Source organism: Telmatherina bonti (genome assembly GCF_933228915.1).
Source record: "Telmatherina bonti genome assembly, chromosome: 16".
In the NCBI taxonomy this organism is placed as follows: domain Eukaryota; kingdom Metazoa; phylum Chordata; class Actinopteri; order Atheriniformes; family Telmatherinidae; genus Telmatherina; species Telmatherina bonti.
In genome coordinates this window covers 35,753,985-35,773,943 of record NC_136614.1, presented here as the reverse complement: position 1 = coordinate 35,773,943, position 19,959 = coordinate 35,753,985, and the positions used below count along the sequence as shown (strand labels likewise).

The window sequence follows — 19,959 nt, the reverse complement described above, 5'->3', positions numbered from 1 at the left end:
CTAAACACTGCAACATGTTCCTACATGCATACAGACTAAATACATGCAACATGTTCCTACATGCATACAGACTAAACACTGCAACATGTTCCTACATGCATACAGACTAAACACTGCAACATGTTCCTACATGCATACAGACTAAATACTGCAACATGTTCCTACATGCATACAGACTAAACACTGCAACATGTTCCTACATGCATACAGACTAAATACTGCAACATGTTCCTACATGCATACAGACTAAATACTGCAACATGTTCCTACATGCATACAGACTAAACACTGCAACATGTTCCTACATGCATACAGACTAAACACTGCAACATGTTCCTACATGCATACAGACTAAACACTGCAACATGTTCCTACATGCATACAGACTAAACACTGTAACATGTTCCTACATGCATACAGACTAAACACTGTAACATGTTCCTACATGCATACAGACTAAACACTGTAACATGTTCCTACATGCATACAGACTAAATACTGCAACATGTTCTTACATCTTCCATACTGCTAAATCAGGCCTTTGCATGTGAAGCGTCTGCTAAATGACAGTAGAAAAAAGAGCAGCAATGTAAGAGGTGGGAATGTGAAGGCTGTGTAAACATCTTAATGCAGTGTAACTCGATGTTTCTTACCTCATTTAAACGGCCTTGTCAGACGGTGGTTTTTGTTTTGTTTTTTTCAGATTATGCGTTCAATCATTTAAAAAATACACTTAATGCCACATTATTCCAACTACGTTTCCGTGGAGCTTCTTGCATTTTTCCAACATAATATTGTCTTTGTCCAGACAAATGTCGGCAGAACCAGCCTTCTGGTACATCGCATCGTCACGTTTGAAAAAAAAAAGACCGATTCAGATACAGAGATAAGAAAATGTAAGACTCCATTTTCACGGGCTCAAAGATGCCTGTCCCGACAGACAGATGGGACTTAGCTGGGATTTCCTGTGCTCACCGGGAACTGGCGACAATATCCCTCTCTGGGATTTTCTACGGTAGCCCTGACGGTCACACTGCCACATTTCGCATAAAAAAAAGTGGAAAGAAAATAAAGCAAAATGACTGATCGATACACGTGAAAACCGCATTTATATATATATATATATATATATATATATATATATATATATATATATATATATATATATATATATATATATATATATATACACATAGATCTGGAAGAAGGAAATATTTTTATTAAATACTTTGTTCTTTCCATAGTTGAATGTGCTGACAACAAAATCACACAGAAATTATCAATGAAAAACAAACATATCAACCCATTGAGGTCTGGATTTGGAGTTCTACTCCAAATGAAAATGGAAAAACACACTACAGGCTGATCCAACTTTGATGTAATGTCCTTTAAACAAGTCAGAATGAGGCTCAGTAGTGTGTGTGGCCTCTGCGTGCCTGTATGACCTCCCTACAACACCTGGGCATGCTCCTGATGAGGCGGTGGATGTTCTCCTGAGGGATCTCCTCCCAGACCTGGACTAAAGCATCCGCCAACTCCTGGACAGTCGGTGGTGCAACTTGGCGTTGGTGGATGGAGCGAGACATGATGTCCCAGATGTGTTCAGCTGGATCCAGGTCTGGGGAACGGGCGGGCCGGTCCATAACATCAATGCCTTGGTGTTGCAGGAACTGCTGACACACTCCAGCCACATGAGGTCTAGCATTGTCTTGCATTAGGAGGAACCCAGGGCCAACCGCACCAGCATATGGTCCCACAAGGGGTCTGAGGATCTCATCTCGGTACCTAATGGCAGTCAGGCTACCTCTGGCGAGCACATGGAGGGCTGTGCGGCCCTCCAAAGAAATGCCCCCCCACACCATTACTGACCCACTGCCAAACCGGTCCTGCTGGAGGATGATATACTGTAGAGAAACCCGCCTTCATTCATGATTCAAAGTGTGATTATGATCAACGATGACGTTATCGTTACGTTGTTTTTTGGCATAGTTTCATAGCGTTAAAATGGACAATGTCCACAACTTGCACAACTAGAAATTAAACAACGCAATACGAACCGTTTTCAGTGTGATATTCTTTCACTATTCTAGAACCTTCTTGGAACATCATACAAAATGTATGAACACAGTTGGTGTAAATGAGTTTATTTGGACCAAGTACTTCAGTCACAAGCAGAAAAAACAGCTCTGTGAGAGTTCAGGTTATTGATACCAAAACAAACACTAGAAATGTTTGCTGCAACATGTCAGATATACCATGAATAAATGTTTTAACAACTCAAAACTGCATGAAAAGTAGGTGTGGTATTCTGCTGACAGATGAACTGTGGTGGCACATTTCCACACTGGTTCTGCCTGCTAGTCTCTGAAAAGCCAATCCACTCCGGAGGCTTCAGTGTGGATTTACACATTGAGGAAGCCTCCTGTGGGCCTTTACTATTCAACCATGTCTTCATTTTCTGAACAGCTAAAGGTCAGGGTGGTGACCTGGTGGTGACCTACCCGATCACCATTTCATCATAAGTATTCATTTAGAACTTGATGCGTATGACAGCATGGCTCCTGCACACCTTGATAATTAGCTGTGGGAAGTCAGTGTCAGACAGTTTCACAATGACACCACATATTTGTGGTTGAGGTTCTTATCAATAACATTTCTGTTTAAGTGTGAGGCGTGAATGATCAGTATCAGATTGCAAGTAAATTTCCTCCTCTTGGCCAAAGAATTAGCAAAGAGCAAAACATCACAAAATCTGCTTAGAACAAGTTTTATTCCACTTGACATTTCTGCCTGCTTTTATTGTTCATTAACAGATCTGGTCAAGTTTGTTTTAACTACCTGTGCACCTCTTTGCCCCCTTAGACCGGCCAGGTAGATCTGGGGTCTGGGTACGTTACTTCCACCATCTGTCTTGCTTTGAGATGCAGCATCTTTCGGCAGCCAGGTCTGTGTGGCGTTTTCCCGTCTCATGTGGCTCAGATCAGTCTGAGCTGAGTGTGTGACTTTGGTCCGAACATCAGCCTGAGGTTGTGGACATGATTGTTAAACTACAAACAGGACAGTTATAAGGTGACTTTGTTCAGTTTAGAAAGTCTGCTGAATGTAACCTAATCGGTCTCACCAATCTGAGAGCTTTCCGTCGAAGCTCCCACTCATTCCACTCGTATGATTTGTCAATGTTTGACTCCATCGGGTGGAGGACTGTTTGTGTGCCAATCTCACATTTGATCGTGGGCTTCATCACTAAAGTCTCCTCCTGCATCTATAAAACCACATATAAAAAATACATTTGGAACAAATAAAAGTTTTATTTTAAAAGATAAAATCTGTGAGTTACATCAAATATGTTCTGAAATTCTTGGCTAGTTGTACCAATGAAAGAAAGTAAATAATATTCTGGGGGTCCTAACCTTGGAGTGTGCACTCACACAGAAAAACTGCTGATGGAGTTGGAGAAGTTGAAGAAGTTCAGGAAAATGTTTAACTTTTCCTGCCACGTCTGCAGTAAAGTCATCTGGACAAGAGGCAAATTTCAAGGCAGCCTGCTTGGAGCTGAAAGCGTAGAGATTCTGCTTGTGTTTCAGGACTCCAATGCTTGGATTACCTACGGAAAGACAGTCATATAAAAACCTTCTTCACTTGTGAGCACCAGAAGGGTCTGCCCAACACAGAAATGTTCATTTGATCATTCTACCATTTTCAGTGTAGTTTTTATGACCAGATTAAAACATCCCTCCCCCCCAGACCTGAGGAAAAAGCAGAGAATATAGCACCCTGTGACCTATCACACGATGATAACACTGGATGAATGCCAGCTAAACTTCCTGATAAATTATTAGTGTAGGTACAGGGAAAATACTGGATTAACTTTGGCCCATAATGGGACCAAAAATCACAGTATTTTGAAAATTACAGAAACAATGTAAGAATTTTTTTTACAGCAAGAGTCAAAGCACTCTTTTCCTGATCTATGATCGCTTGCAGTGCTGCTGGCCAAAGGAAGGGTGGGCTGGCAACCCAAAAGGAAACAGAAACAGGAGAAGTTTAAAAGAAGTATTGCAGAATAAATGCAGATGGATGGTAATGTGTACACTAATGCTATCTATAAGTAAATTAATTTTCTTTTTGCTTCAAAGTTCTCAGAAACTTTAACTTGGTGTGTAGTAATAACATTTTTTGTAGAAAAGTATGTTCTTCTGTAATTGGAACTACAGAGTTGGAGATCTGAATATTTTCCTTTTCTACATATTGCATTAATGTTAGTTCCTCACTACTGTGTAGTCTAGTAAATATAACCTACTGTGTCACAAGTCATGACAAGACTCCTCCACTAAAAACAGCAAAATCCTGAGTTCCTCAGTGTGTAAGTGCCATTTACTCCACACACTGGGAGTTTTTTTTTCTTATTTGTTGAACCATTCACATGCTGTTGTAACAGAATTTCCCAAATGATCTTAAATGTGTCCTTCATCAAAGTGGAACTAGCTGTATATATATATACATATATATACATATATATATATATATATATATATATACACATATATATATATATATATATATATATATATATATACATATATATATATATATATACATATATATATATATATATACATATATATATATATAACATCGACTGGAAACACCTACATTTAAAAACCTCCCAGATATGGCTAAAAAGTTTTTACCTGGAAGTAGAAGGCCATCTCTCTTTACAAACATGTAAGCACAGAATCCATTATACTGTAGCGGCAACTCATTAAAACGGGATGTAGTTTCAGGCAGGAGCCACTCCTGCCTCTTCCACTCTGTTTGATCAATCTGTTCATCTAAAATACAGAACAGCAGCTCAAATTAGTTTAGCTTAGCAATGATAATGAATTAGATGAACGATACTGTAATGTACCTAATGAGTGACATCAGTCATACCTGAGGACTCTTCCTTCCTCTGTTCATCTGTCTTCACTTCAGCCGTCTCTAACAGGCTGTCCAGATATGTCTCAGAGAAAGTCTTTGCCTGAGAGTCGAGGAAATGTTGAAGACCGACTGTGATGTTTCCAAGGATTTTCAGCAGCTCAGCCTCATCCTGAACTCTGAACCACAACTTGGAAAGTAGCTTAAATAAAGGCTGAAAGAAAAATGGAGGGATGGGAAAGAGTAAGAATGCTGTAGATAAAGTTATAAAAAAGCAATAGTTTCCTTAGCCGTAGGAGTGAAGTGAGACTGTCAAAGTGAGTTTTATGTCAGTATGTGTAGTGTCAGAGAGCTTTCAGAAGACTGTCCACTCCACTTTGACTCCCAAACTGTGATGCAGCACACATTCTGTATGTAGTGCATCTAGCAGCGATACTAAAACTCAGGCTTTGAGAAATGTTTAGCTTGCTCTGTAAGTCATTCCACCACTGTGGCACAACAGAGGAAGAGTCTGGCTAGTGATTTAGCCCCATGTAGTGGTGGTAACGGTATCTTTCACTGGTGGAGCGCAGCTCTCGAGAGGGAGAGTAGCTCCTTCAGGAGTGAAGGAAAACAAGAACTGTTTGAGTTACTTTTTTGTAAGCCAGAAGCAAAGCTTTGAATTTGATGCAATGTGTGATTAGCAGCAGAGAGACATGAGCTCTTTTGGGCTGGTTGAAGACCAGACGTGCTGCTGCGTTCTGGATCATCTGCAGAGGTTTAACCGAGCTTTCAGGCAGACCTACCAGTAGGGAACTGCAGTAATCGATGCGCGAGATGACCAGAGCCTGAACCAAAAGCTAAGTCGTATGTTCTGTCAGATATGGTCTGATTCTCTTGATGTTGTAGAGAGCAAATCAACAAGTACGGGCAACATGGACCTTAAAGGTCAGCTGGGTCATCTCCCATGACTCCAACATTACAGGCAGCAGACATAGGCACAAGTGTGACAGAATAAAACTATTTGCAGTGGTATGGAAGGATTGACTGGACAGACAATCCCTCTGTTTTGGACAGATTGAGCCGAAGGTGGCGATCCTTCATCCATGTAGAGATATCAGCAAGGCAAGCTGATATTTTCAGTGAAATTGTCGTCTGGTGGGAAGGAAAGGAAAGATGAGTGTCATGTGAATAGCAGTAGTAGGAGAAGCTATGAGAGCTTATAGCTGCACCAAGTGAGGAGATGTATATTGAAAAGAGAAGAGGGCCGAGCACCGATCCCTGAGGCTCCCCTGTTTTCATGTGATCTGGACACTTCTCCTCACCAGGATACTCTGAAGGATCTTCCTGTGAGGTAGGACGTGGACCATGAGAGGAGAGGTCCAGAGATGCCGAGCTGGAGCAAGAATCTGGTTTGACAGTTTAAGAAGCAGTAGACAGGTCCGGTAGTATCAGGACTGAAGCCTGAGCAGTGGATCTGGTCCGGCAGTATCAGGACTGAAGCCTGAGCAGTGGATCTGGTCCAGCAGTATCAGGACTGAAGCCTGAGCAGTGGATCTGGTCCAGCAGTATCAGGACTGAAGCCTGAGCAGTGGATCTGGTCCGGCAGTATCAGGACTGAAGCCTGAGCAGTGGATCTGGTCCAGCAGGATCAGGACTGAAGCCTGACTACTGGATCTGGTCCAGCAGTATCAGGACTGAAGCCTGAGCAGTGGATCTGGTCCAGCAGGATCAGGACTGAAGCCTGACTACTGGATCTGGTCCAGCAGTATCAGGACTGAAGCCTGAGCAGTGGATCTGGTCCAGCAGGATCAGGACTGAAGCCTGACTACTGGATCTGGTCCAGCAGTATCAGGACTGAAGCCTGAGCAGTGGATCTGGTCCAGCAGGATCAGGACTGAAGCCTGACTACTGGATCTGGTCCAGCAGTATCAGGACTGAAGCCTGAGCAGTGGATCTGGTCCAGCAGGATCAGGACTGAAGCCTGACTACTGGATCTGGTCCAGCAGGATCAGGACTGAAGCCTGACTACTGGATCTGGTCCAGCAGTATCAGGACTGAAGCCTGAGCAGTGGATCTGGTCCAGCAGGATCAGGACTGAAGCCTGACTACTGGATCTGGTCCAGCAGTATCAGGACTGAAGCCTGAGCAGTGGATCTGGTCCAGCAGGATCAGGACTGAAGCCTGACTACTGGATCTGGTCCAGCAGTATCAGGACTGAAGCCTGAGCAGTGGATCTGGTCCAGCAAGATCAGGACTGAAGCCTGACTACTGGATCTGGTCCGGCAGTATCAGGACTGAAGCCTGAGCAGTGGATCTGGTCCAGCAAGATCAGGACTGAAGCCTGACTACTGGATCTGGTCTGGCAGTATCAGGACTGAAGCCTGAGCAGTGGATCTGGTCCAGCAAGATCAGGACTGAAGTCTGACTACTGGATCTGGTCCGGCAGTATCAGGACTGAAGCCTGAGCAGTGGATCTGGTCCGGCAGTATCAGGACCGAAGTCTGACCAGTGGATCTGGTCCAGCAGGATCAGGACTAAAGATTGACAAGTTGATCTGGTCCGGCAGGATCAGGACTGAAGTCTGACCAGTGGATCTGGTCCAGCAGGATCAGGACTAAAGACTGACAAGTTGATCTGGTCCGGCAGGATCAGGACTGAAGACTGACCAGTGGATCTGGCAAGCCATAAGGGGGACCAGTAACCGACAGGAGACCAGTTTCAGAGGAATAGTCCTGCCTGAAGCCAGACTGATGTGGATCTAACAGGTTTTTATCATGGAGGAACTGTGAGGCCTGACCAAAGACGACACGCTTTCGTAGTTTTGATAAGAACGGAACCAGTGAGACTGGCTGCTAGTTTTCAACTTGGGCTGGGTTGAGTGTGGGTTTTTTCAGCAGCAGGGTGACCCGAGCTTGCTTGAAGACAGAGGGAAAGACACCTGATTCGAGAGAGGAGTTTATAATATTGGTCACTGTGATGATTGTAGGTAGAATGCCTCTGCAGGATGTCCGTAGGGACTGGATCAAGAGGACAGATAGAGGGTTTTAAGTCTACTAGAAGTTTGACTTTGTCTTCATTTCAAGGGCGGAAAGAGTAGAGTGAGGCACCACTAGCTGGATGTGGTGGCTGAGTTTATCAGCTTCAGAGAGCTGATTACTGATAGTAGTAACCTTTTCAGTAAAAAAACGATGTGAACATTTCTGCAGTCAGCCCGGTGGGAGGCTGAGCAGGTGGTGGAAAGAGAAGAGTGTTAAATGCACTGTGGATCTGGTTCTGATAAAAGTCTATCTTGGCACCCGTGTGTGATGCCTTAGAACCTCAGTGGGCCATGGACTGGGAGGATTTGGTCTAACTGGTTCTGACAGCAGAGGATGGAGTTTGTCCAGAACAGAAGAGAGAAGCAGAGTGTTTCTCACTATTGGTCAGTAAGGAGAAGTCTGAGTGGGAAGGGAGAGTTGAGTAAACCTTGCTAAGACAACTGTGTAAGGCTGAGAGATTCCAGGTTTCTTCAGTAGGAAACCATTTTTGGAGCCTCTTGGGTGTCATGCAGTGAGTTTCATGTCAATGTAGTTCAGAGCTTTCACAAAGACTTAACTCCACTTTGACTCCCAAACTGTGATGTTGCATACAATTTGTATGTAGTGCATCTAGTAGCGATACTATAACCCCCTAAACTAAATATTCTGTTGTATTCCACAGTAATTTGAGCAGGAAGTGGTCTGAGAGGTGCAGTGCGGGGACTGACAGATCAGCTGTGCAGCAGTTTCTGGTCAGAACCAAATCAATGGTGAAGACTGAATTAGTTTGAGACTGAAAGAGTTGATGAGATCCAGAAAGTCATTTGCCTGTTTTGCCAATCTGCGTCTGCCATGATAATTTGCAGTGTGCCATCATCAGGTATGCCACAGAGTATCAGGTCCAGTTCAGAGATAATCATCTACATCCCCTTCTGGAGGCCGGTCCCTGACTGGAATGTATGCACTGGTGGGTGTAGAGACCTTTATTGCAAGAGACTGTGAAGCAATGAGCAGGTAGCCATGGTAGCGAGGTTAAAGCTCCACTTTTCAGACAGAAAAATGCCCTCATCACCTTGTTGAGCAGAGAGATGTTTGGGTGAATTCTGCATCAACAGAAAGGGAAGTTGGAGAAGCTGTGTTTTCTGGACAGATCCAGGTCTCAGTCAGGACTAGGACCTGAACGTCTGAGAGACATTCATCAATAAAATGATGAAGTTTGTTTTATTTACTGTGGACTGACAGTTCTATAGTCCGAAGGTAACAGCAGATGTGGGCGGGACAAGTTTTGTGGATTGCATTGTCTATGGGGGACACGTTTCAGTGTATCTCAGCATATTGGACAGGGATGAGTTTGTAGCACGTTGTGTATTAACCTAATATACGTTATACTTCTGTTCAAAAAGAAATAAGACGCATTTTTACCTGTAGAGTTAAAATAAATGGATACATTATCATTACAGTCTCTGCGCTAAGCTCATAAAGTTGTGCAGTATAGAATAAATATATTTATTCTATACTGTATAACTATATAAACAGTATAGAACATGAAAACACAAGTCTAAAATATTAGTAAATATGAGTATTTCACGAAAACCTTTTTCTCAGAAAAGAAGAAAACATGATAGTTGTCCACAGGCTCTGTGACTGACGAACTTACAGATACTACTGCAGTTGGGATAGCTGTCTTTGGTTTTACTTTCTCTCTGAGGAGCTTCAGCTGAGACAAGATTTCCGTCTGCAGACTTTCAATGTGTTTGGCACATAAACATGAATCCGTCTGGTGGTGAAGAAAAAAAATCACGGTGTTTACAGAGCATGAAAAAAGAGCAGTTCATTTTACAGTTGTTTACTACTGTTACCCCACCAGTAAGATTTTGAGGAACACTTCATGCTGCCTGATGTTGTAGAGAGCCTGTTTGAGCAGGACAATGGGCACATTGGGCTGTCCAGACTGGGAGTCAGGGTCTGTCAGCTTCTCCAGCACAGCAGTGTATTTCCAAGCCAAACTCTGAGTCACACTCAGCTCCTTTTTGATGCTTTCAATGGTGACTGGAAGCGCTTCGCTAAGAGCTGCTGGCACTGTCAAGGCAATTTATTAGAAGAACAAGTTATTGCCTATAAATGAAGAAAGCTGAAAATGTTTTCTTTCTTAATAATAATAATATTAATGCATTTTATTTAAAAGCACCTTTGAGGTCACGACAAGGACACTGTACAATAAAAACAGGCATTAAAACAGCAACAAAAGAACCAATAAAATACAACATAAAACCATGGGACAGAGTGGTGACTGGGAGTATGTAGTGTAGATTTTGTTCCAATGAGAAGAATTTCTGTTTTATACCTGTTTAATTACAGGAAGTTGGAGGTGAACCCGGATTTAATTTCAGAGAGGCAAGTAGTGAGGGAGGAGGGAGGAAGTGTGGAGTTTGGTTTGCTGGAGAGGTAGTGCTGGGTGTCCTCCGTGAAGCAGTAAAAATGGATGTTAAACTTACGGAAGATATTGCCAAGAGTAAGGAGTAGGATGATGAAGAGAAGCGGTGCCAGGACTGAACCCTGGGGCACACCTGATGTAATGGGTAATATTGGGAACTGAAGGACTTGAGATGGATGAACTGAGTGTTGCCTGAGAAATAAGAATGAAACCAGTGGAGTGGGGAGCGGGAAACGCTGATGGAAGTCTATTAAGGAGAATTGAGTGAGAAATCTTGTGAAAGGCCGCACTCAGATCAAGAAGGATGAGAATCGTGAAAAGACCAGAATCAGCAGCCATGAGGAGGTCCTTGGTGATTTTAATAAGAATTGTTTCTGTACTGTAAGGTGGAAACCAGACTGGAACGGCTCATACTGGGAGTTTTGGGCGTTGAGTTGAGTAGCAACTACTTTTTCAAGAATTTTGGAAATGAAGGGAAGATTAGAAATGGGATGGAGGTTATTATAATTAGTGGGATCTAAACCAAGATTTTTAATAATGGAGTAAAGGTTGCAGTTTTAAAGAGAATGGGAATGGTTCCAGTGGTTAGTGGGGAGTGAATGATGGCAGAGATCAGAGGGAGAAGAGAGAAAGTACAGGACTTAACTAAGACTGTAGGGAGGGGATTGAGACAGGTGGAAGACTTTTGCAAATGAGGTCTGAGATTTCTTGAATATTTGGTCAATAGAAACTGGAAACTGACTGACGGGAAGTGAAACATTCATATGAAGTAACACATGAGAAATCAGGATTAAGATTTTGGTGGACCTTGAGAATTTTCTCATTGAAAAACGACATGAGAGAGTCCCAGCTGTCAGGTGAGTACAGGTGGGAGTGGAGAGAGTCGGGGGGGGGGGGGGGGGGGGGGTTGGAAAATTTTCATTAACCTGTGAAAACAGCGTCTATGTGTTACCTTCATTTGAACAGACTATACCAGAAAAATAGTCTGCTTTGTTTTTGCAATGAAGTCCTTGTAATGCTGTAAATGGGAATGGTGCATTTCTTTATGGATGGCAGGCTAGTTCTCCTATAGAGACGTTCAAGCTGGCAATCTTTAGCTTTATATATAATATAAGCTTCACTGCTTTGTCAGTTATGGGTTGTGGGAAGCTGAAGTCTATCCCAGTAGTCATTGGGCGAGATGCAGGTTGCCAGTCCATCACAGAGAAGTTGGGTCTTCTTGAGGAAATTTCAGTTTCTCTCTGATACTTTGTTCTTACAGGTCTTTAAACATGTTCAGCCTTCTTATTCTTGTGCTCGACGTCCGAAAACATGAATGAATATTACACAGTACTGATAACCTATAAGCAGGCAAATCGTTTTAATGCCATTTAAAAGCTTTCACCCCCTTTAAAGCACTTTGAGACAAATGTACTTGATGTTAAGGGCAATAGGAATAAATTTATTTTCTGTGATTGCAGCAATCAGTCTTAAAGTAGGCTACCGCCTTGTCTTCAGTTTAAATCCTCATCCCAACAGCAGGAAGACTAGATCCAAAATTTCAACCCCTAACTACCTAAATTTATTTAGGATTATATTAATACAAAATAAATTTTAAAAACTTTTGGAAAAAAATAATTAAAAAAGGAAAGAATGTAATATAAAAAAAATCCCTCCCTGAGCCGTCACCTTATCGTGGTGGAGGGGTTTGTGCGTCCCGAAGATCCTAGCAGCTATGTTGTCTGGGGCTTTATGCCCTGGTAGGGTCACCCATGGCAAACAGGTGTCTAGGGGAGGGACCAGACCAAGTACGGCTCATCGACCTCTATGATGACCACAAATCTGGGCAGAAATGTTGCCTTGCCCGGACACGGTTTACCGGGACCCCCCTCTGGAGCCAAGCCTGGGGGTGGGGTACGAGAGCGAGCATCTAGTGGCCGGGCCTTCGCCCATGACGCCCGGTCAGGCTCAGCCCGAAAGGGTTACATGGGCCCCACCTCCCGTTGGCTCACCATCTGCAGGAGGAGCCGTAGGGGTCGGGTGCAATGTGAGCTGGGCGGCAGCTGGAGGGTGCTCCTTCTGGGGACTCCATTGTTCTGCTGGGGGACTTCAATGCTCAAGTGGGCAATGACAGTGAGACCTGGAGGGGAGTGATTGGGAGGCATGGTCCCCCCCCCCCCCCGAACCCAAATGGTGTTTTGTTATTGGACTTCTGTGCTCGTCATGGATTGTCCATAACGAACACCATGTTCCAACATAAGAGTGTCCATATGTACACCTGGCATCAGGATTCCCTGGGCTGCAGCTCGATGATAGATTTTGTAGTCGTATCATCGGACCTGCGGCCACATGCCTTGGACGCTCAGGTGAAGAGGGGAGCGGAGCTGTCAACTGATCACCACCTGGTGGTGAGTTGGCTCAGATGGTGGGGGAGGAAGCCGGTCAGATCTGGCAGGCTCAAACGTGTTGTGAGGGTCTGCTGGGAACGTCTGGCTGAGTCTCCCGTCAGAGCGAGCTTCAACTCCCACCTTCAGCAGAGCTTCAACCATGTCCCGAGTGAGGCGGGGGACATTGAGTCCGAATGGGCTGTGTTCCGTGCCTCTATTGCTGAGGCGGCCAGCCGGAACTGTGGCTGTAAGGTCGTTGGTGCCTGTCGTGGTGGTAATCACATCATTCGTTGGGATGACATCCCTCACTGCCGTCAAGCTGAAGGAGTCCTATCGGCCCTTCTTGGCCTGTGGGACTCTGGAGGCAGCTGATGGGTACCGACAGGCTAAGTTGCATGTGGCTTCGGCTGTCGCCAAGGCAAAAACTCGGGCATGGGAGGAGTTCAGCGAGCCCATGGAGAAAGACTTCCGGACGGCTTCGAGGCGATTCTGGTCCACCATCCGGCGGCTCGGGAGGGGGAAGCAGTGCTCCATCAACACTGTGTACAGTGGAGGTGGGGAGCTGCTGACCTCAACTCGGGACGTTGTCGGTCGGTGGAAGGAACAGTTCGAAGACCTCCTCAATCCTACCAACACGTCTTCCGATGAGGAAGCAGAGCTGGGGGACTCAGGGGTGGACTCTCCTATCTCTGGGGCTGAAGTCACTGAGGTGGTCAAAAAGTTCCTTGGTGGCAAGGCCCCGGGGTGCTCCAGGAGTATGGGGTACTGGACCCCCTTGTACGAGCTGTCCGGTCCCTGTACGACAGGTGTCAGAGCTTGGTCCGCATTGCCGGTAGTAAGTCGGATTCGTTTCCGGTGAGGGTTGGACTCCACCAAGGCTGCCCTTTATCACCGATTCTGTTCATAACTTATATGGACAGAATTTCTAGGCGCAGCCGAGGTGTTGAGGGGATCCGGCTTGGTGGCCTCAGGATTAGGTCCCTGCTTTTTGCAGATGACGTGGTCCTGTTGGCTTCATCTGGTCGTGATCTCCAGCTCTCACTTGAGCGATTCGCGGCCGAGTGTGAAGCGGCTGGGATGAGAATCAGCACCTCTGAATCTGAGACCATGGTCCTCAGCCGGAATAGGGTGGATTGCCCTCTCCGGGTCGGGAGTCAGGTCCTGCCTCAAGTGGAGGAGTTTAAATATCTCGGGGTCTTGTTCACGAGTGAGGGAAGGATGGAGCGTGAGATCGACAGACGGATCGGTGCAGCGTCTGCAGTAATCCGGACTCTGCGCCGGTCTGTCGTGGTGAAGAAGGAGCTGAGCCAGAAGGCGAAGCTCTCGATTTATCAGTCGATCTACGTTCCTACCCTCACCTATGGTCATGAGCTGTGGGTCGTGACCGAAAGAACAAGATCTCGTATTCAGGCGGCTGAAATGAGTTTCCTCCGCAGGGGAACTCATTTCCCTTAGAGATAGGGTGAGGACCTCGGTCATCCGCAAGCGGATCAGAGTAGAGCCGCTGCTCCTCCGCATCAAAAGGAACCAGTTGAGGTGGCTCGGGTATCTGGTCAGGATGCCTCCTGGACCTCCCTGGTGAGGTGTTCCAGGCACATCCCTCTGGGAGAATACCCCGGGGAAGACCCAGGACACGCTGGAGGGATTATATCTCTCGGCTGGCCAGGGAACGCCTCGGGATCCCCCCGCAGAGTTGGCAAATGTGGCTGGGGAGAGGGAAGTCTGGGCTTCCCTGCTTAGGCTGCTGCCCCCCGCGACCCGACCCCGGATAAGTGGCAGAAGATGAAGATGAACATGACCATAAAAAAATTAAATATTAAATAAATATATAAAATAGGTCTTGAGGAGAGTACTTAAGCTGTGGATGTTGAAGTCATCGCCTGCTTGCTTGTTAGCTTTGTTGAAGAGTCGGATCCCCGTCACAGTCAGCGTAAAATCTTCTAGTAGCTGTTTCTTCTCCTTCTTCAACAGCACAATGAAGGCCCCAAGTTCAGTCATGGGGAAGATACTCTGGAGAGCAGCTGGGATGAAAGGAATAAACATCAGCATCAAACTGCATGCTGTTGAGATTATTACCACAATTAAATGAAGTCTCTAAAGATAACAACAAATGAAGCCCAAATGAATGGATGAGCAAAGGTTTATTAGTGGGTCTAAGGCTGCTGAGTAGTAACTGAGGTCAAATATTCAAGCTTTTATTTAATTTTTAATGCTGATATGTCTTTTTTCCTCCAAACTTTCTTTCTTCTTATCACAACAGGAGAACAGATGTTACCTGAGGGGCCGCTCTTTTAGGAAAAAAGACCTGGCAAAGCTTGACGGAAACTTTAAAGCACTGAAGATTTTTTCTCTTTAAATACGGTTATGCAAAACATCAGTGAGCTGCAGTCACTGAACTGTAACTTTAGTAACCCAGACTAAGAAGAAGGTTGTGATACCTGTGGCTTCTTCCACAGTGTTTACATCTGTAGGAGAGCCCAAAGCAGATCGGAGCAGGATGTAGGTGGTGATTTTATGGTACAGAGCTTCCAGGTCATGTCTGGTTTTTATCCTGATATCTGTGATCTCTCGGCTCAGTGCACCCAGCTTGGACTCAATCACACGATGTAGTTCCTCAAAAAATCCACCTGTAAAAACATTAAAAAATCATGAGATAATAAGACAACTGTTCTCTTAAATAATCAACAAATGTCAAGCTCTGACAAATATGCATAATATGCATAGTGGCATTCTACCACTATTCCACACTTACTGAAAGTATAACAGATGCGTGTAACAGACTGGTTCATAAACACAGCATGTGGAGGACTGAACCTGCCATCTCTCAGCTCTTCCTCATCCAGCTGCTCACTTTAGTCTGCTCTAGTTCAGCTCGACATTACTCACCAGAATAAATAAGGAGGAATAATTAAGGAATAAATACACTTGAATAAATGAATAGAAGATGAAATTTCAGAATTGGAAACATTCAAGACGTAAATATGACTTTGATTAAAAGTGTCACTAAATTTAAAAAAAAAAAAAAAAAAAAGAATTAAAAAAAAAAAAAGTGTCACTAAATAAATAAATGAAAATGTCAGATGGGAAAAATATTCGAAAATTATTTGGGGATAGCAAAATGTGAAAGTAATAAAGAAATAAATACAGACATAATAACAGAGAGAAAATTCTGAAAATCACCAAATAAAAAGAAAGTTAAACTGAAAACAACATGAAAACGTACATCAATTGGGAGTATTAACACAAAGTTCAATTAAAATAGGTCAAAATAACAAAAGAAATTATATTTTCTGTCACATCTTAAAGGCTTCTCAATGGAAAAAATGTATTGAAATAATTTATTGGTATATTGATTTGTTTGTATAAACCTGTTTCGATGTTTGTGTATTTGCTTTTTTATTTTGGCAGGTTCAGTCTCCATGACAGCCATGATGGCACAAAAACAGATGCAGACTAATAACAAGAGCAACAAGAGTAGAAAAAATTGTGAGTCTGAGCATAGCAACCTATATGACAGAGTTAGATATTAAACATTATTTAAAAAATAATTATTTAAAAAAACATTGTTTAAAAAATAACGTTTAATATCATCACATGATGAACACATGGTATCTGTTCAAAGCTGCTTTCAGAAAGCTCAGTGTAGTCTGCTAATAGCAGGACGGCACCAGGCAGACACCAACATGATATCTCACTGGTTGTAAAAACTCCAAGTTTTTTATAATTCACTTACGTCGAGAAGGATAAGTCATGTCAAAATACACTTGCATCTTCATTGTATCCAGTGATGGGCTGCACTTTTCCATGAGCTTACCCAGACAGAGCTGTAAGATAATTATATCAAAACTCATCACACTGAACTCCACACTTTAGTCTCACACACACACTCACACACACACACACACACACACACACACACACACACACACACACACACACACACACACACACACACACACACACACACACACACCTGTCTGTGTACTGCACTTTAGAAAAGACTAAAATAACTAACCTGTTTAAGTCTTTGGACATCTTGATTGGTCAGCGTGCAGTCAACATTTCCCCGCCCCAACAGCAAAGCTTTCACCTGAAGAGGAACAAACAGGAAGACAGACATGAAGAACTGACAAGAAAATAAGAAATCAGTCATAAATAACTAAACTTTTAGGCCTTTATATGTTGCTGAGCTAATTCTGTTAAAACAAAGCCATCATGACCCAAAATCATCTTTAACCCTCTACGGCAGTGGTACGTCCTACGACGACAACAATCCAACAGGCTTTTCCATGTATTCCTGCTTCAACACACCTGAATCAAATGGATCTAAGGAATAAATTAAATGGACCCAACAGCCTATCGGGTTCTGCACAATGAATTTGCATGTGTTGAAGCAGGGATACATGGAAAACCTGCTGGACTGTGGACCTCGTAGGACCCCTGCTTGATGTCATGATGCTGCCCTCAGGCAATAAATCACATAGTTGGTGCTCAAACTATAACATTTTTTAGACTTATTTTGTTGTTTACCTGTATATTAATAACCTTAATGGTTTGTTTGTTGCCACAGGGCAACACTGTGCAGCTGGGGCAGTTTTGTTCAGACAATATTCTAGCCAATAAGCATTTTGCAAAATAATAATCTAAGTGGTTTTTTTAACTTTACCAATGACAAACACTTGCAGAAGGTTGACTCAAAAATATATTCTAAGGTGAAGGTTCATTATCGAGTAGTTAGGCAGAGAATATACTTTTGATTATGCGTCTGCATTTTTAAAGCATTGTATGTGAATGCTCACAGAAACTAGTGCCGTTTTCACAACATTATGAGTAACCAGTAGGTGGGGTGTGGGATTACAATTGGATGTTAGGTCACAGGGTTGTTCGGCTTTAGGGCCCTTAAGTCCCAATTCAGTACCACTTCTGTTGTTTCTTTCTGACATGATTGAAAATTAAACAAACACTAACTTCCTCCTGTTTATGTAGTGATTCTGCCCTCTAAGACTCAGCCAGGAACTATGCCTTTGTTAATGACAGAAGTTAACAGACTCTAACAGAAAAAGTCTTATCACGAGAGCCAAAAGGCTCCCAACCATCCTCACCTCCAACCATCCAAGCAGGTAAAAAAGAGCGAGCCGTGCTTGTGCAATCATTTGCACGTTTGTCAGTATTTGTGTTTCCGTCATTTGTTGTTTTTCAGTGTTTTGTCGAATCTTCATTTGGCAGTTTCTTCCTGCATCCACAGCATTGCTGGGGAATAAACCCCCTCTGATCCACGTGAGGTTGTGTTGGACCAGTTTTACAGTTCTCTCCTGCTGGCGACATTACGTTGGACCAGTTTTACAGTTCTCTCCTGCTGGTGAGGTTGTGTTGGACCAGTTTTACAGTTCTCTCCTGCTGGTGAGGTTGTGTTGGACCAGTTTTACAGTTCTCTCCTGCTGGCGACATTACGTTGGACCAGTTTTACAGTTCTCTCCTGCTGGTGAGGTTGTGTTGGACCAGTTTTACAGTTCTCTCCTGCTGGCGACATTACGTTGGACCAGTTTTACAGTGCTCTCCTGCTGGTGAGGTTGTGTTGGACCAGTTTTACAGTTCTCTCCTGCTGGCGACATTACGTTGGACCAGTTTTACAGTTCTCTCCTGCTGGTGAGGTTGTGTTGGACCAGTTTTACAGTTCTCTCCTGCTGGTGAGGTTGTGTTGGACCAGTTTTACAGTTCTCTCCTGCTGGCGACATTACGTTGGACCAGTTTTACAGTTCTCTCCTGCTGGTGAGGTTGTGTTGGACCAGTTTTACAGTGCTCTCCTGCTGGTGAGGTTGTGTTGGACCAGTTTTACAGTTCTCTCCTGCTGGCGACATTACGTTGGACCAGTTTTACAGTTCTCTCCTGCTGGTGAGGTTGTGTTGGACCAGTTTTACAGTTCTCTCCTGCTGGCGACATTACGTTGGACCAGTTTTACAGTTCTCTCCTGCTGGTGAGGTTGTGTTGGACCAGTTTTACAGTTCTCTCCTGCTGGCGACATTACGTTGGACCAGTTTTACAGTTCTCTCCTGCTGGTGAGGTTGTGTTGGACCAGTTTTACAGTTCTCTCCTGCTGGTGAGGTTTGGATTCTTCAGTTTCTGCAACAGAACCGATCCGTCTGTGTTTGGTACAACAAACTTCCGGCGGTTAAAAGCGCATCATGTCAATGCGCGAGAAGAGGCTCACATGACCGGTGTAGAATGGTCGGGGTGCCACATTTAATTAGCTATTTTAACCCATCAAGAACCACCAAGCCTCCACAAAATGCAGATTTTTCTCTGATCCTAAAGAAATAAAGGCATTTAGAGGGTGAAAGCTAAACTACTGCGCCTTGCTAACACGGAGCCGTTAGTGAGCTAACATTGGTTAACATTAGTTTAGGTTAACAGGTTAGCTGCTGCTCGTCACTTACCAGAAACATCACCAGCGGCTCTGAAACCGGCTGTCCGCTCTGTTCACACTCCTGCACTATTCCACGAGCCATGTTTTTAATCATGCTTTCTTCTCCAGCTTGAGCCATGACAACACGTGCAAGAGGCTGATAGACATGGTTACCCTGGCAACCGGCTAACAGTAACGATGGTTACCCTGGCAACCGGCTAACAGAAAGGCGTGTGTTGCAGCATCATCCACTACGGGGCAATGTTACACTCTGCTGCTGAAACCAGGAAATTAAAAAACTTGTTAGAAGTTAGGAATAAAATTGGAATTATTCAGATATATGAGAACTATATAGAAGCATTCATGTTACGAAATACATTATATATATTGAATAATTGCATTTCTAATTATAATTGAATTTCCCTTCGGGGATTAAAGCATTTTTCATTTCATATATTCAATATGCATTAAATACTTAGACCAAGTAAAGTTTTAACATACCAAGCTGCTTCTTTTATTCCAAATTAATTATCACATTTTATAATGTGGTCCACCAATGTTGGAACAGTATGTATCATATTTGCATCATGCTGCCAATCCTTAAAGATGTTAAACATTGGAACAAAGTAGTTCATAACTAAAATTTTTTTTTTTTTTTTTTTAAAGTCATCTGAACTGAATTCCTAAACTCACAAAAACTAGTTCTTCCTTTTCCAAACAATACGGTGGAAGAGAGGTTCAGCACTGCAAAGCATCTGAAGAATTCACTAGTTGAAAGGATGGACAAAGACTTAAATCTGCAGTATTACATACACTGTTCCTTTTTCCAGATATCCATCC

The 19,959-nt window shown here is 43.6% G+C and overlaps 1 protein-coding gene across 1 annotated transcript; it reads right to left on the bottom strand.

Annotated features, from left to right (window-relative positions):
- Positions 1-2,796: 2,796 nt before the first annotated feature.
- On the bottom strand, positions 2,797-19,222 carry cfap206 (cilia and flagella associated protein 206; the record flags this gene model as incomplete). The annotated part of the gene is made up of 12 exons (XM_079255184.1): positions 2,797-3,021; positions 3,122-3,262; positions 3,411-3,604; positions 4,692-4,832; positions 4,933-5,131; positions 9,574-9,693; positions 9,781-9,995; positions 14,570-14,737; positions 15,155-15,343; positions 16,450-16,540; positions 16,732-16,806; positions 19,151-19,222. 12 exons carry the CDS (start codon positions 19,220-19,222, stop codon positions 2,797-2,799), a joined length of 1,830 nt encoding a protein of 609 aa, XP_079111310.1.
- Positions 19,223-19,959: the final 737 nt, after the last annotated feature.